The sequence below is a fragment of the Limulus polyphemus genome, unplaced genomic scaffold (assembly GCF_000517525.1).
Source record: "Limulus polyphemus unplaced genomic scaffold, Limulus_polyphemus-2.1.2 Scaffold29, whole genome shotgun sequence".
In the NCBI taxonomy this organism is placed as follows: domain Eukaryota; kingdom Metazoa; phylum Arthropoda; class Merostomata; order Xiphosura; family Limulidae; genus Limulus; species Limulus polyphemus.
This window is the reverse complement of record NW_013665639.1, coordinates 12,885-28,610: the sequence shown is the minus strand read 5'-3', so window position 1 is coordinate 28,610 and position 15,726 is coordinate 12,885. Positions and strand designations below refer to the sequence as shown.

The following is a 15,726-nucleotide window of genomic DNA, read 5'->3' as shown; positions in this document are numbered from 1 at the left end:
CTAGCTCTGTAGACTTCGGACTGATTTTGGGTTCCATACCTGAGTTCTAGAGCATCTACCAGTGCTTTATAGTTGTGCCTGTCGTTTGCTGACAACTGTCCAAGTAGTTCCAGTGGTTGTACCTTCAGGCTCGTTACCAGGTACACTGCTTTCTACTCCTCTGTCCATCCATTCATTTCTGCCAGGAGCTCAAATTGTGCTCTATATGCTTTCCATGGTGCCTTCCCCTTGAATTCCTGTGGCTTACTTTGTACTAGTTCACCCCTATTGCTGACACTCGTGTCTGGAATGTAACTTCTGGCAGAACTGAAGATGTCTGCATTAGGGTTTAGTTGCAGGGTCTGGCAGGGGCTTCCCATTGTCTGGGGCTGATTAGGCTCATGGCTAATATATCCTCCTTGTGTAAAAGACAGTAAATCATCCTTTAATGTATTTAATTCACTTTGAAATTTACTAATCTTTTCCATTTGTGTGTACTGGCTTTCTCTCAACTGTTTTTCTCTTCTTGTTCCAGTTGCCATTGGTGCTGGTTTTCTTGCCACTGCTGTTGTCTCTCTTCTTGTTTATTTTCTTTCTCCTCCAACCACTGCTGTAGCCTCTCTTCTTGTTTTTTTCTCATTCTTCTTGTTTCTTTTTCCTCCAACAACTGCTGTAATCTCTCTTCTCATTTCTTTTCTCATTCTTTTTGTTTCTTTTCTTTTTCCTCCAACAACTACTGTAATCTCTTTTGTTTATTTTACTATTGCAATGAACAAACGTCACATGATACAATCAAGTGAAGACAAACTTATTAAATATTTACTTTTGAAATTAAAACTTATATATATATTTTTTTTTTATTATTAACTACGTCTTTATGGCAAGTTTATTGACATACATTGTTAACAAAGTGGTTTTAAATATTGAATGTAATTCTGTAGAAAGTTGTGACATGTACACTTTGACCTAAAAGGATTCAAAGAGCTAATGTTTTGTGATTGAAAAAGGTAAAAATACAATAATATACCATCTACAGATAATAAAGTGGTTTAAAATCATATGTACAATTTTTTTCACATATTGGTTTACATGATAGTTTAAGAACAAGTTGACCAAAGCAGATGTGAACTGTGACCCCATACTGATTCTACCAGCATGATCATAAATAAAGCCATTAAACATAAAATGTGATTTTTTAACTTAGAGGCATTGGAAGCAATAAAATATTAGTTGGACTACAATCACAAGAGTATGTGTGCGATGGTGATGGTAGTCAATTTATTTTCCAAAATAAATGAATTCAAAAATGGTGTTTTTATAGTGTAATTTCAAATAAAATACTTTAATCTAAATAAGCAATATTATTTAAAGTACTGTAATCCAATTATTCATAAAAAAATCAAAAGTTTCCTATGCCTGTGCTTTGACTGTAAAGACACAAAATTAGAAAAAAAAAAACAATCCTAGATAATCTAATCACTATATCTGATAATTTCAAAACTAACACAGAATAAGATTCAATGGCCTTCTACAAGAATTTTGGTGTAAAAAGAAACCATTTAAAACCTAAGTTTAGATTCTGCAAGGAACTGGAAAAACTCTAAACTATTATTAACAATCAATTTATTACACATATATTCTTGAAGAAATGTTATTGAAAAACTAAATATATTATGGCTTGAATTATCAATATTTTATACTATTGATCTCATACCACAAAACTGATTTTTGAATTTTAAGCAAACCATAAATTATTCTTGCATGAGAGTCAACTGATGTAATTTCAGTATAAACAAACATTTTCTGGTAGTATATTATCTTTATCTGTAAGAACTACTTTTCCAGCTTTATATCTCTTATAGATGTTATATCTTATATTTTACATATTTTCTGCTATTTTCTAATGCATCATTGAAGTTAATAATATAATATTTTTGTAAAAACCGTTTACTTTCTGTATCCATCAATGTCTAAACAAAGGTCTTAGTTTTGGGAAACATATGATTGCAGGTAGTTTTAAACTTGCATATTAAATACACTAACTTTTTCAGGTCTTTAAACTCATTTTGACAGTTTACTCCAACTTCATTTAAAGTACATTTAATGAAAGTTCTATTTAACCCTGTTTTTAGGATTGTAAACAGCTATTCTTTGTTACATGAAGAAATATATGATATCATAGGATGTTTTAATAAACTTAATAGTTCATTAATATCAGTGAAATGCTGAGTTGAATAAACTGGCTATCCACAAACTCTTAAAGCCTGATGTACCTAAAAAAACAATTGTAATACAAGAAGTCAAGGAATAATCACAATAGATTACAAATAAGCTAGTTTTTACCCAGGGCAGAATTCATCCACAGATACCAATGAAATGTGTATTTTTACACCTGCTTAGAAACCTTTGAAAATTTTATTTATTCTAAGGAAGTCATTCTGAAGGCTGAAGCAGTCATTTGTCATATAAAAATTCATGTTCTTGCACTGCAGAGAAGTATACAGTAACTATCACTAGGTAGTTGTCTATACATATAAAATAAAATAATAGACTCCTAAAAACCTGAAAACTTATAAACTATTGCATTGTTTTCTGACACAAAATAATTTTGAAATCACAACTGAAAGCTTTGTGATAATTAGTGAAGCTGAGAATGAGTAACTAAGGATTTGAGTAATTTCAATGATTTCAAAACTGAAGTTGGTTTTAAGTTAACAGAATTAATCACTTTTATTTCTTCTCAAAATGTAAGTTTGTTTAAATCTGGCCAGTCTCCAAGAAGTAGTGAAGAGAAATTTAGAATGGTTACTCTATGATGCAACTGTTAAGCTAGCTAAGCCAGTTCTGATGGTGAAATTTTACAAACTAATAAAAGTCAGTATTTTCTTTTTTAACCTCCTTGACAGTTACTCTGAGACAGTCTTGGGATGAGCAAACTGAACAAAAATCATTCACTCTGAGACTGTAAACTTTACTTCCTGATTCTGTAGCATTTAGCTCCAATTTTTCTACTAAATGTGTGCTCCTTCCATCTACCGCTATCTGACATCACTAAGCACTGCAAGTAGAGTCAGTACATACACTCTCCTTCTTAAAACATTGAATGGTTTCTACCTGTTTTTGTTAATATATATGACTGATGAAATTAATTTCATAATAAGAGAACTGAAATTTTTGCAAAAGAAGTAACACACATGGTGCAAAAAATTCACAAATAGAAAGTCAAGGAGGTTCATTTTTATCTGTATGACTGTGTTTCTTGAGTATTTCTCTCTCAATTATAACAACTATGCTATATCATTAATATCAATATTCCTTACTTGGCTTGTTCAGTATTACCTCCAATTTCTGGAATACCAAAATAATTTTATTATCTTTGTAAAAACCATTTCAGTAAATGGTGAAATATACAATACTTAATGGTTAATGGTTTGAAGAAGCATCAAAACAGGTGGTAAGAAAAGGTCTTGTTGCTTGTAACTAGCTGAGTATGCAGATCAAACTACTTAAATATTTGTAAATTTGTTTTTCATTATTCATCATGTAGTGACTACATTAGCATTTCTTCAATTTTACCTTGTTACAAATTTTGGTAAGAAAATACATCAAATGCATTAATCTGCACATTTATGTTAAATATCAAAAAAGGACAAGTGTCTTAAAGATGGAAATTCTGCCTACAAGTGCTTCCACCTTTAACAGAACCACCGTAAAGTACAATTGCAGAAATGAGCTTGTCTATTGTCACATCTTTATTTTATTCTATGCATATCAAATCCTATAGAGACACCTTTGTGCAATTTTTGTCAGTTTAAAGTCATATTTCCAGCTTTGCAACTACTAAATGCACCGCTTTTAGATAACTTTAACCTTAGATGGGTTGTTTATTGTTATGGTATGTGATAAATATTGAAAACTGGATTAATGTCATGAATGAGGTACCTCAGGGCTCAGTGTTAGGACCTTTGCTCTTTCTGACTTACATCAAAGACATAGAAGAAGTAATAATCAATAGTTTATTTAAATTTGCTGACGACATTAAAGTTTTGGGTGTTGCTGGCTGTGAGGAGGATGATGCTGTTTCACAAAAGGACTTGCATTATTTGGTGAATTGGGCAAATAACTTAAAGATGGCTTTTAACTATAAAAAATGCAAGGTAATGCATGTGGAATATCACAATTTGAATTATATGAATAATTTTGATGGGAATAACCTTAACAGTGTTTTGGTGTTCTGGTTGATCAATCTCTTAAGAGTCTAAAGGTTATGGGGTCATTGTTCTGAAGATTTTGGTGATTATGCAGGCCGGCATGCATTTACATACTTTTATGTTCCAATAATTTTTATTTTACCAGCATTGCCATTGCCACACTCTATCCAGTTCTTCAAATTTCAGAAAGGTTTGGAGTCTGTACCCTCACAATGTTGGAGATTCTACTAGCCTGTCCTTACACCTATCAAATGTACAACTAAGAAAATTAAAGCTAACAACAAGCACCATATTACTGAAGAAACCATTTTCCAAATTTAGAACTATAGCTGGGAAGTAATTCTTTAAAAAAAAATATGGACAAGTTTTCCACAGCTTAATCTTATTACCTTTGCTACTCAAGTTTGTATGTATATGTTATAAGACTCTGTACCACTTTCAGATCACATGTACATCTTAAGATTTATGAGGTGCTTTGATTTCATTACAACTAATAGCACCTACTTTCATACTTATCTTACAAGTTTCATAAATTGTTTAATATCTTGTATGTGTTACTATGAAAATCTGATGTTAAGTCGACTATTTTGTAGGTAAGACAGAATTTAACATTTTCCCAAACTGAAAGCATTGTTATGAATCTTACCTTGCTTGCTCCAGCCATTATACCCCACTATGATTCTCTTCACCTATTTCAATGCACCCCTCTTCCATGATCACCAAATTGAAGAGAATGACCAAAAAGAAAGGCCATGCTCAACTCAACCAGATAACAAAGAGTGATTTCTGAACCAGAATTATGAGGAGGCTTCTACATAGACTGGTCCTGCTCCAACCATACATCTGGGAAAACCATCCATGGTTATTGGTAGGAGGGCACTCAGCTTTGCCCTCTTCTCCTTGAGTGGAATAATGAGTTCAAGCATCACTCAAACGAAATACACCTCTATCCACTTCTCAAGCAACTGGAAACTGGGAGTGGTAAGGACTCACACACTCCACAAGGAGAAATGGGGGATACTCACATTGGAGAGTCCCAAGGAATGATGCTCCAGAGACTGTGCAATAGAAGAACCACATTCCCTATTTTGAAAAACAAACTAACCCCGATTTATTCAATGTAGGGGTTAGCAGAGATGAGCAAAATCTCCTCAAGTTGTACTCATGACAGTCCATGAGTGGTGGTCCAGTAGTGTATTTGTCTTTGTATTATCATTGTTTACCACCCAGAAAGTGCACAAGATGGTCTTTTGGGACACCCCATCTCAACAGAGCTTGTTGCTACCAGGAAAGGTTTTTTTTATCAGTCAACTGGTAGCTAGTGCGGATTTGGAAGGAAGCATGCCTGACTAGGCAACACCGCTACTGAGTGGGATCTGAATGAAAATGAAAGGGTCCCTGAAAAAGAAGAGAAATAAACAAAGAATAAATGAAGTCATTCACCTCTCTGACTATCTAGTTGAGACACGGAGAATAGCCAAAGGGGTTAGCCAAAAACATTCTGAGGAGGTAACTGCCAAATCAAGAAAAGAATGATATATAAATGTATTGGGCATGGTCCACATACCAGCTTGTACAGTCTCCTCCAGTAGGTGATGCAACTGAACTGCCAAGGACATCAAGATATGGTGAACTTCATGACAGGATACCTGAAGAAGACACTGATCCTTTAATGAAAACCAAGAGTAAGTAATACAAAGAACCCAACCTCTCAAAGCAACAGAGGATAAGTCATGTGACACCTGAGGACCCCAACAATGAAACAAACATTGACACAAACCCTGAAACCCTTTACTGTGTGGAACATAACATCAGAGAACCGAACCAGGCAAAAAAGACAATCCAGATCCGAGTGGTCATAAAAGTAAGAAATGGAGGGAAGATGAATAGGAGAGAAAGCCTTAACCCAATTTCAAGCTACTGAAGTTTTGTGTAGAAAGGACCTACTGTAATACAATATAACATAAGTGGAATGGGAAAGAGTTCTGTGAACATGAATCACAAACATGAACAAGAAGAATTAAAACCATGTCTGATAGACCACTAGCAATAAGTAAACCATTTCCATTGATAAATTTCCAACAAATAATCCTCAAGGGACTGTGGTAATAAAGATGCCACCCAAGAGGTCAATCCCTGGTGAGCGTCAGATGAAAAATATTCCAACGAGGCTGATGTAAGAGATATGGTCAGAGAGGAAATGGAAAAGGTTGGCACTCCTGAAGATACTAAAGGAGTGGAAACTAAGGCTAACACAGCCAATGTGAAACCACCAGAAAAACTCAACAAGATGAGGAGCAAATCAATGCAAGAACTTTGGATAACAGATGAATCAGAGGGAACACATAAAGATGACAACCCATCCAATCCTGGCTGAAAGTATCTATGCCCAAAGCCAGAGGGTGAGGTACAGGAGACCAGAAGGATGAGAGATGGGCATTCTGGTATGGGGTTAAATCATTGATCTGAGGCATCCCGAGTCAAAAGCAAATCCAACAAAAACTTGTGGAAAAAGCATCCACTCTGTGGGAAGAACTCTATTAGGACAAGATAACTGATCAGCCACTAAATTCATTACACCCGGAATATTACAACCAAGGAGAACAATCTGATGATTGTGGGCCCAAAAGAGAAGATCCAATGTCTCAAAACAAAGAGACCTAGATGGAGTGCTTCCTTGCTTGGAAATGTAGGAGACTACAGTGGAACTATCTGTGTGAAGAATTACCACCTTCCCTCGCAAAATGTGAGAGCCCAAGACATAACTCGTTGAACTGCTAGAAGCTCTAAAAGATAGATGTAGAGAGAAGATTCTTCATCTGTTCAGAGAACCTAAAAGTTGATATCTCCTATACAAGTGCCCCAACCCTGGAGAGAAGCATCTATGAAAAGATGTATCTCTAGATGTGAGGGCGGAACAGGGACACCTTCTGTCATGTAGTCCCTGTCCAACCACTAGCCAAGATTGAGCAGGCTGGAAGCCAATAGGATGAACATCCGTGCAAATGTTCCACTGGTCTCATGATGACCACTGAAGGAAATGCACGTAGGCCTGACCTAAAGGAATTAGTGATTTCAAGGATGCCCATATCCCCCAAAAGAGATAGAACTGCATGCACCAATGGAGAAGGAGATGATTGTATTAGAAGAATGACCCATTCCATGGTCTGAAGGCATAGAGGAGACAGCTGAGCCCAACCAAGATGGGAGTTAAAAAACATCATGAAAAAGATGAGGTACTGTGTGGGAAAAAGAATAGACTTCTCCATTGTGATGAGAAACTCAAATCTCACAGTTTCAGATAAAAAGCTTGTGTATAAAGTTCTGCCAAGTGGCGGGAAAGAGCAAGAAGAAGCCAGCCATCCATATTTGGGTGAATGCCCTATAAGTGAAGATGATATGAAAAGGATCTAATTATCCAGCAAAAGATGTTAGGCAAATAATAGAGTGCAAAACTGAAAAATCTGTCAATCAAGCACAAAATGGAGACAACAATATGAAGACTCTGTGATCTGAATATGAAATGAGGCATTGGTGACATTGATCCTTGTCATCCATAGACTGGATGAAGTGTGTCACTGAAGGGAAAAAAATGATTGAGATGAGAATGTCAGTGACAGGCCACCAATCATCTGTCTTTTTTGGTACTACAAACAAACATGAAATGCAGAAAATCATTCAGTAGAAGATTGGGAAAGACAAAAGGCCAGTGTCAAAAGAGAAAAGTGGAGATGGATCATATCCATTCTAGATTCCATGGAAACTGGAATACCCACGAAAATCGAATATCTGAGCTTCTCTGAGATCTCTAAGGGCCAAAGAAGAAAGTCGAACTTCCTCAAGTAAGGCATCTAACTCCAAAAGATCCCAGCAACAAACCAGCCAAGAGACCAAGGAGAAAGTAGAAGCTGATAACTTTACCAAAGTAGAAGTCAATAGATGACAAAGATCCTCTGAAAATTGAACAGGAGACCTGTGATAGGTCTCAGACAACAGTTTTAAGGGACAGGCAAATCCAGGAAAACTGAGTTAGGTTAAGACGAACAGTGGCATCGGCCTAGAACCCCAAAGAGAAAGAAGAGGATCTAGATCTAGTCTCTGAGAATTCAAATACGGTTCTTCAAGCAATGGAAAGCTATGGCATGCTGATCCAATAAATATGGAGGACAAAGCATGGCAGCACCCTTTCTCAATTTATTAGCAATGTCTGGTGAGGGTGTAAAGGCCAGGTAATTAACCGATTGACTGTCACCCCAACAAAGAAGGAGAAATGCTCAAGACATTACAAACTGGATGTCCTAGTTGCAAAAACAGTGCAAGATGCAGGATGGCCATCCAAGACTCATGATTAGCTGTCTGGGCAAAGGAAGATGCTAGAAAAATAAAGTCCAAGTCACACAAAACAGCCCTTTATCCCCCACAAACTCTGCTTCTGAGCCGACAGGTGAAGAAACATCAGACCTCATGTAAAAGTCCACCTCTCTGCATATGAACTTCTGTACATCCCCCCCCCCCATGCACTAAGAGACTCCATGTCAGAGACATGACCTTGTGAACATCTCAGAATTAATTTCTTTATATAGAATATTTTTAACACCAAATATAACTGAAATCACTTTGAAAAACTATTACTTCGAAATTTCATTTTCATTATTGTGTAAAATAAGTAAAACAGACAACAAACTCCATATCCAAGAAAACAGGTCTAGAAAAAAAGGAATCGTCTAAACCATAAGTATAACTAAAGCATTCAACACTGAAAAGAAACATTCAGAACTTGCTTTGGGCAATATAGTTGGGTATAAAGGATGAAGTAAGTGAGATAAGAGTTATACCAATGCACAGATGGACAGAAAAGAGAAACTATAGTGTGAGAGGAAGTAAATGTGTTTCAAAAATCATGCATCATGATAAATGGAAATAAAAAAACTAGAGGGGCACTCAGTGGAGCACATACTTCCACCAAGCAGCATTGATCATATTTGGCTCTCAAAATAATATGAAAATGTGTCCATATGTGTCTGTATCCTGGGATAAAGGGCTCACTGATGTAGGTGGAAAGATTTAACTTGCTTTGGGCAATATAGTGGGGTATAAAGTCTGGAGCAAGCAAGGTAAAATTCATACAAATGTACAGATGAGCAGAGAATAGAAATTTTGTCAGGATAAAGCTATAGTGTGAGAGGAGGTAAGTGTGTTTTGGAAATCACGCATCATGATAAATACACATAAAAAACTAGAGGAGCACTCAGTAGAGCACATACCTCCACCACACAGCATTGACCATAATCGGTTCTCAAAATAATACGAAAATGTATCCATATGTCCATAGTTATGAACGGACACAAACCATTTTTGGCAGAACAATGAGGAATAATGTCTTACATAAGTCTAACAAGTTTAATCAAAATCTAATCATTTTTGACTGAGTTATAGAGCAAAAATAGTGTGAAAAATTGATCCCCATGTTAACGGATAGGGATTTTTGGATTTTCGTGACCTTTGACCTTGGCCCTCCAAAAACTAATCACTTCTAAAGTGAGTCCTACTTCAAATGTATACCAGCTTTCATCTAAGTCCATTTAGCTGTTTTCAAGAAATCTTGCTGATACATACAAACACACAGGGGTGAAAACATAACCTCCATACACCTTCAGTGACGGTGGTAATTACAGAATAAAAGTATAAACAACCAGGATTTTACTCAGCAATGTGATCAGCTTTTAAAACACTACTAATTTCCATTATTAGAAATGTTTATTCACAATCATGTGGTACCTCATATATATACTAACTGAATACAGCTAAGTCCCCACTTTTCAGTTAAAATTGGTCTCTATAAGAGAGGAGTAAAGACTGAACAATCCTTCAAGAACTATTTACCTGTCACTACTGCTTTCACTGTCATCACTACTTGATGACCTTGCTCTTTTCCTCTTTTCTTTTTCCCTGCCTCTTTCCTTTTTGTCAACTGTCTTTGTTTTTTTAGTATCAGAAGTCTTTGCCACATCACTGGAATGGATTTGAGTCCTAGTTATATTCAAATTAATAACATTAATATTTTGACTTACAATGTTTTAAGCAAAAAAACAGTCAGATTTATTCAAAATAATAATAACGTTTGGACAGTGTATTGTCATATATATAGTGCTTTATTCAAACACTACTTAGAAAGACATGGAAAATTTTCTTTTAAAAATGATATTGTCAGTAAAATTGCTAAACCCAAACTAAAATACACTGATGTTGTTTTAATCAGCAAAATAAACCCAAGAGACCAAGGCTGGTAAATATAATTACTAGTAGTATAAAATCATAACAAACTGAAAAAATAGATAATCCATTCTTGGATCTTACTGATCATTCAACTTTATCATTATGAAAAACTGTCATACAGTTGCATATATCATATACCAATGCTTTGAAATTTCTCTGCACTCTAACAGTCAGCTGCTCTTGAGTTTGTATGAAGACCATACAGTATACTTGAGTAAATATTCTTTCTATGGTGACATCATTATTATTTAGATTAAGGTTGTGTACTAATGCAAATGCAATGTAATATACTTGTATATGATCAAACACTAAGATATGGCCACTAATACATATACCTATCAATAGGTCAGAATTTGTTCATATTATTTGTTGGATGAAGTTTTCACTTTTTGCCCATCTCAGGCATGATGAGTTGATCATAGTTTGAGATGCAGTGATGTAGCTAGTTATTGTTTAGTTTAGGTTGTAGGTTACAAATTAGGAGTGCTTCCATTTTTCTTAGCAACCATTCATCTTTCTCTGAGTCTGTTATTCGGAGGTGTTCACTGTTTGGTTTCAGAATAATAGTGAAAACTTCATCCAACAAACAAGTGTGAATATCTACTGAAATGGAAAAAAACTCTTATGTTGTTCATATTAAAATAGAAAAAATTTAACATTAGCAATACGTTTTGTTAAATATTCCAATTACAAAAATGGTATACCCTTTGTATTTGGAAATATAGCAATTTTGCATACTAATGAATGAACACATGTATACATATTTAATGGAATAGGTAACTGTTATATTTTTTATTCCACCATCATTCAACAAGTCTGTTTGAACTCAACTCAAGCACTAGAATATTATGAATATTTAATACAAGTTCCACTACAGAGAAAATCTAGATCACTTTTGACTTATAACAGCAGGCTCAATGGTCTTTACATTATAAATTTGTGACTACACTCTACTGTAATTCTGACTGATGAGAAAAATAAACTAACTCAAATGAATTTGAGAATGCAATTTGAGCTTACTACAGTTATTTACAAGGAGAGGTATATTATTTAAATCTTCCTATTTGTTAATGTTTGTACATCCTTATTTTCTTGAAAATTTATGAAGGATCACTAATGGAATATCTTGTCTGCTACTATATGTTATGTAATATTTTGAGTGTTGTATATATTAGTAACAACTTATCGGTTACTTGTTATCACATTCTCTCATACTGCTGTACATGCTAATATTGGCAAAGGAAACAATGTTTGTCTTCTAGTTATCATCATAAATTACTGAAATGTTTTACACATAAATATTAATGAATAAAAATATACTTACATGTTTGAATGCTTAATTCAACTACCTAAGAAAATAAAAACAAAAATTAGCAAGCAATATTATTATTTACAGAAATAAATTAATCTGCCATTATTTTTAGCTACATAGCATTTAATGTTTTGATATATATATTTTTAGTATAATTTAAAGAATATTCTAATATCAAACAGTTGTATGTAGTAACCCTGATAAAGCCACAAAGGTGAGCATTAGTTAAAAAAAAAGTTCTTTTATAATTACCTGGAGTATAAAGATAATTTTTTCTAACCTTTTTATCATATAAATGTAACTATTTATCCCATTTTCATGAAACTATACTAAAACTAAATTAATTCCTCATATTCTGTAAAGTAGAAATCTAAATAAAAAAAGAAAAGTTTGTGTTGCTATTATCTAATTACATCAGGGCTTAGAATAAATATCATACCTTGCTCATTGTCCAACAGAATTACAAATTTCAACAACAAAATCAATAAACATTAGATCAAGCAATAACATCATATTTAAAAAAAAATGCAAAAAAAAACTTTTTATCTTCTCCCTTCAAATCCTTAGAGCTGATTTATTACTTTCAGAAAATTTAGTCAAGTTTTATTTCTAGTTGCTTAAACTTATTTTTATATAATTGAAGTCTACATTTTTCCAGTGTTTCAGAGAAGAGGTGCACCTCATTTGATAACAAGATGTGAAAAGATTTTCTATAAAGGTATTTTATGCAAATAATATCACACACACAACTGTCATGACAATTAAAACTGAGATTTGTATGTGTAAGAGCTATGCAAATAACTCAGAGTTATATTGATTAAATTGTTAACTCTGCATAGATATATATTATTATCTTTAACTTTTTTTTTATCAATATTAAATTCAATCACCCAGTGGAATTCTAATATTTTAATACTTAAACTGTTTGAACTATAACATATATATATATATAGTGAGAGAGAAAGAGAGATGGGTGATTTAATCAATTGATCGATTACCCATGAGCAGTGCTTACATCCATAAACAAATTGATTAATCAGAAATATAATTCAATTAACCTTTGAATGTCATTAAAATAATTAACTCATTGAAATTAGTGTTTCCAATTATTATCATTTTCCATTAATCAATTAACCAAAATTATGATTTAATCAACTGTCATGAAAATAATCAACTAATTTAAATTAGCTGTTCCGATTATTATTGTTTTCAATTATTCCAATAATCAATTAATCAAAATTAGAGTTTATTATTATTCTGAATATCCAAGTAATTGGAATATCCCTACCATACATAATGGGAAGGTGGTGGAATGCTTTGTGATTTGAGGTTCTTGGGTTTGATTCCCTTTGGCACTAAATTTACTCATCCTGTCTTTGTTATTGCACAGCTACTAAGGATAACTGCCACTGTCACTAATTTTGAACTGCTGACTAGAGGGGCAAGTGGCTGATTGCATCCACCTCCAACTCTCTGGCTTCTTACATATTAAATAAAGGGTGAATTTATTGTTCTTTTACACTTTTATGTTTCTAATTTATAACTGTGAAACAGTATTCTTCAGTGTTGTATAAACAGAAGATTTAGGGGAGGGGTCCAAAAGGTCAAAACCCCACCCAACTTCCACCACCTACTTCTTTTCAGAAATTAAGAACTTATCTAATGTTGTATAGGTACTGATCTAGGGGAATCTGAACCTGCTCCATTTTCTTTTCAGTAATTAATCAAAAACAGCCAATAGTATCAAAAAAGAAATATTAGATGCCAATGTTTTTATTTGACTGGTCTATTAATTATTGTAAAAGCTTTTGTCAGTTTTTCTTAAGTCAACACAGCAGGAGTCTACAACAATCTGGTTATGGCCTCAGCCACTAACTTCTAAATGAATACACTATCAATATCAATTAAACATTGTCATGGTAAATTGTTGGCCCTTAGCTATTTCTAGATGCTCTTAATAATGTATGCATGTGTGTGCTAGACTTTAGAGATTTGTTTTCATCAAAGTTAGTATTGCTTATGTCAGGGTTTTTATATATATGTATATGGATGGCAAACAGCAGTAGAAAAAACGACATGAACGACAGCAAGAATAAGTAGGCCCATATACCCACAACTGTAGTAATAGTGCAAATAGTGTGGAGATTATAATCATGCTGTATAACCATGTCAAATTCTGATAAATGGATAAATGTCTTGGGTTAAAAGGCAGTGAACTACAAGAGTTTGTTAAATAACAACAAGAACTATAGAGAGAAGAGCGTATACAGAAAAGAGAGGAAGAAAAGAAAGACTGAAAGAAGAGAGACTAGAAATAGAGAGAATAAGAGCACAAACTGAGATTGCCAAGCTCACCCAACAAAAAGATGATGGACTCAAGAATAACAATGAAATCAGGGCCAGCAGACCCAAGCTGCCCAAATCTGATGAACAGAAAGATGACATGGATGCTTTCCTGGAAAGATATGAAAGATTTGCCCAAAGTCAGAACTGGGACAGAGGCGACTGGGCAGTCTGTCTCGACCCACTTCTCACACGAAAAGGCCTACAAGTATATGCAGGCATGATGTCATAAGATGCCATGGACTATGACAAATTAAAAGTGGCTTTGCTGAAACAATGTGAACTTACTGAAGAAGGTTTTCGCCAGAAGTTCAGAGAAGTCAAACCTGACACTGGAAAAATTGTATTTCAGTCCAAAAATATCCAGCTAAATTTGAAACCAGTGATGGTTGATCAGGAGCATGAGTCTACCAAAGGTGACAGGAGGTTAAAAGACATAGGAGAGAAGAGATGCTATGTTTGTTATAGAAAGGGACACATTGCAAAGGAGTGCAAGTCCATTACCAACAAGCAACAGGATAAATCTCAACATAAAGCAGCTGGAGCTATTTACAAAGATAGTGCTGGTAAGAAACAAGAAAAGAGTGACTGTCACCATGGATGCTACTGTCAGAAGAAACAAAATCAAGACAACTCATCAGATTCACCACAAGAAGGAAGTGCCATTTCCATGATTGATCAGTGCACGACTAATGGTCAACTCAAGTTAGCAAATGGATCAATAGTGCTAGTAGTGATCAGAACATGTTGCAAATATCAAGAGGTGCCAACAAATCATGACAACATGTGAAAGCTATGTTGGGGACAATAAAGTGAAGGTTCTGCAAGACACTGGGTGCAGTAGTGCAGCAGTGAGAACCAATCTAGTATCTGATAATCAGAGAACAAGCAAGGAACACCTGTGTGTGCTAAATGATGGGACATGAGAAAGTTTCCCATAGCAAAAATAAGGGTGGATACTCCATATTATATAGAAGACCTTGAGGCCATGTGTATCAAGGAACCAATAAACTACTTAGTGATAGGAAACATAAAAGGTAGTAAAAATTTGAAAGAAGTGCAGAAGAAAGACTCTTCACCACAGAAACTTCGGGACAGTGCCTAAGAGAAAGTCAAGCACAAGACAAAGATGAAAGAGACTTACAAAACAGAGGACCAGAAAGGAATATTGAACTGGACCTATCAAAGCAATTCTACTGGGGAGGCCAAACCCAGTCAGATACTTTTCTATAACAAGAAGGTCAAGGGTCAACATTTCAAGGCCAAACAGAAGGTTTTAGTTTTGCTACCTACAGACAACAATAAACTCACCTGGGAATGGAAAGGACCTTTCACATTACAGGATGTGGTCAACAGAATGCACTATATAGTGAAAGTTGATGGAACAACCATGGTCTACCATGCCAACCTGTTGGTGAAGTACTTAAAAAAGGGAGAAGACCTTATGGGTGTAACTATTGATGTACAGATGGACATGGCAGGTGTGGCTGTCATAGAAGCAGAATCTGAAGACAATGACTTCATTATAGAAGATAAAGACCCACTAGGCCTAAGACTATTGGGTGGAGATGAGATGTACAAAGACATCAACATAAGTGAAGAACT

At 34.6% G+C, this 15,726-nt stretch overlaps 1 protein-coding gene across 4 annotated transcripts in view; it reads right to left on the bottom strand.

The window, feature by feature from the left end:
• The window catches only part of LOC106459656 (RNA-binding protein with serine-rich domain 1-A-like), a 38,905-nt gene that overhangs the window by 12,562 nt on the left and 10,617 nt on the right, over positions 1-15,726 (bottom strand). For all 4 annotated transcript variants that reach the window (XM_013919298.2, XM_022386306.1, XM_022386303.1 and 1 more), the window contains exons 2-3: positions 11,791-11,815; positions 10,074-10,220 (exon numbers count right to left, since the gene is read on the bottom strand). In XM_013919298.2, the coding sequence (XP_013774752.1) occupies positions 10,074-10,220; positions 11,791-11,792 (149 nt within the window). In that variant the 5' untranslated portion in view covers positions 11,793-11,815. The remainder of the gene's footprint in view (positions 1-10,073; positions 10,221-11,790; positions 11,816-15,726) is intronic.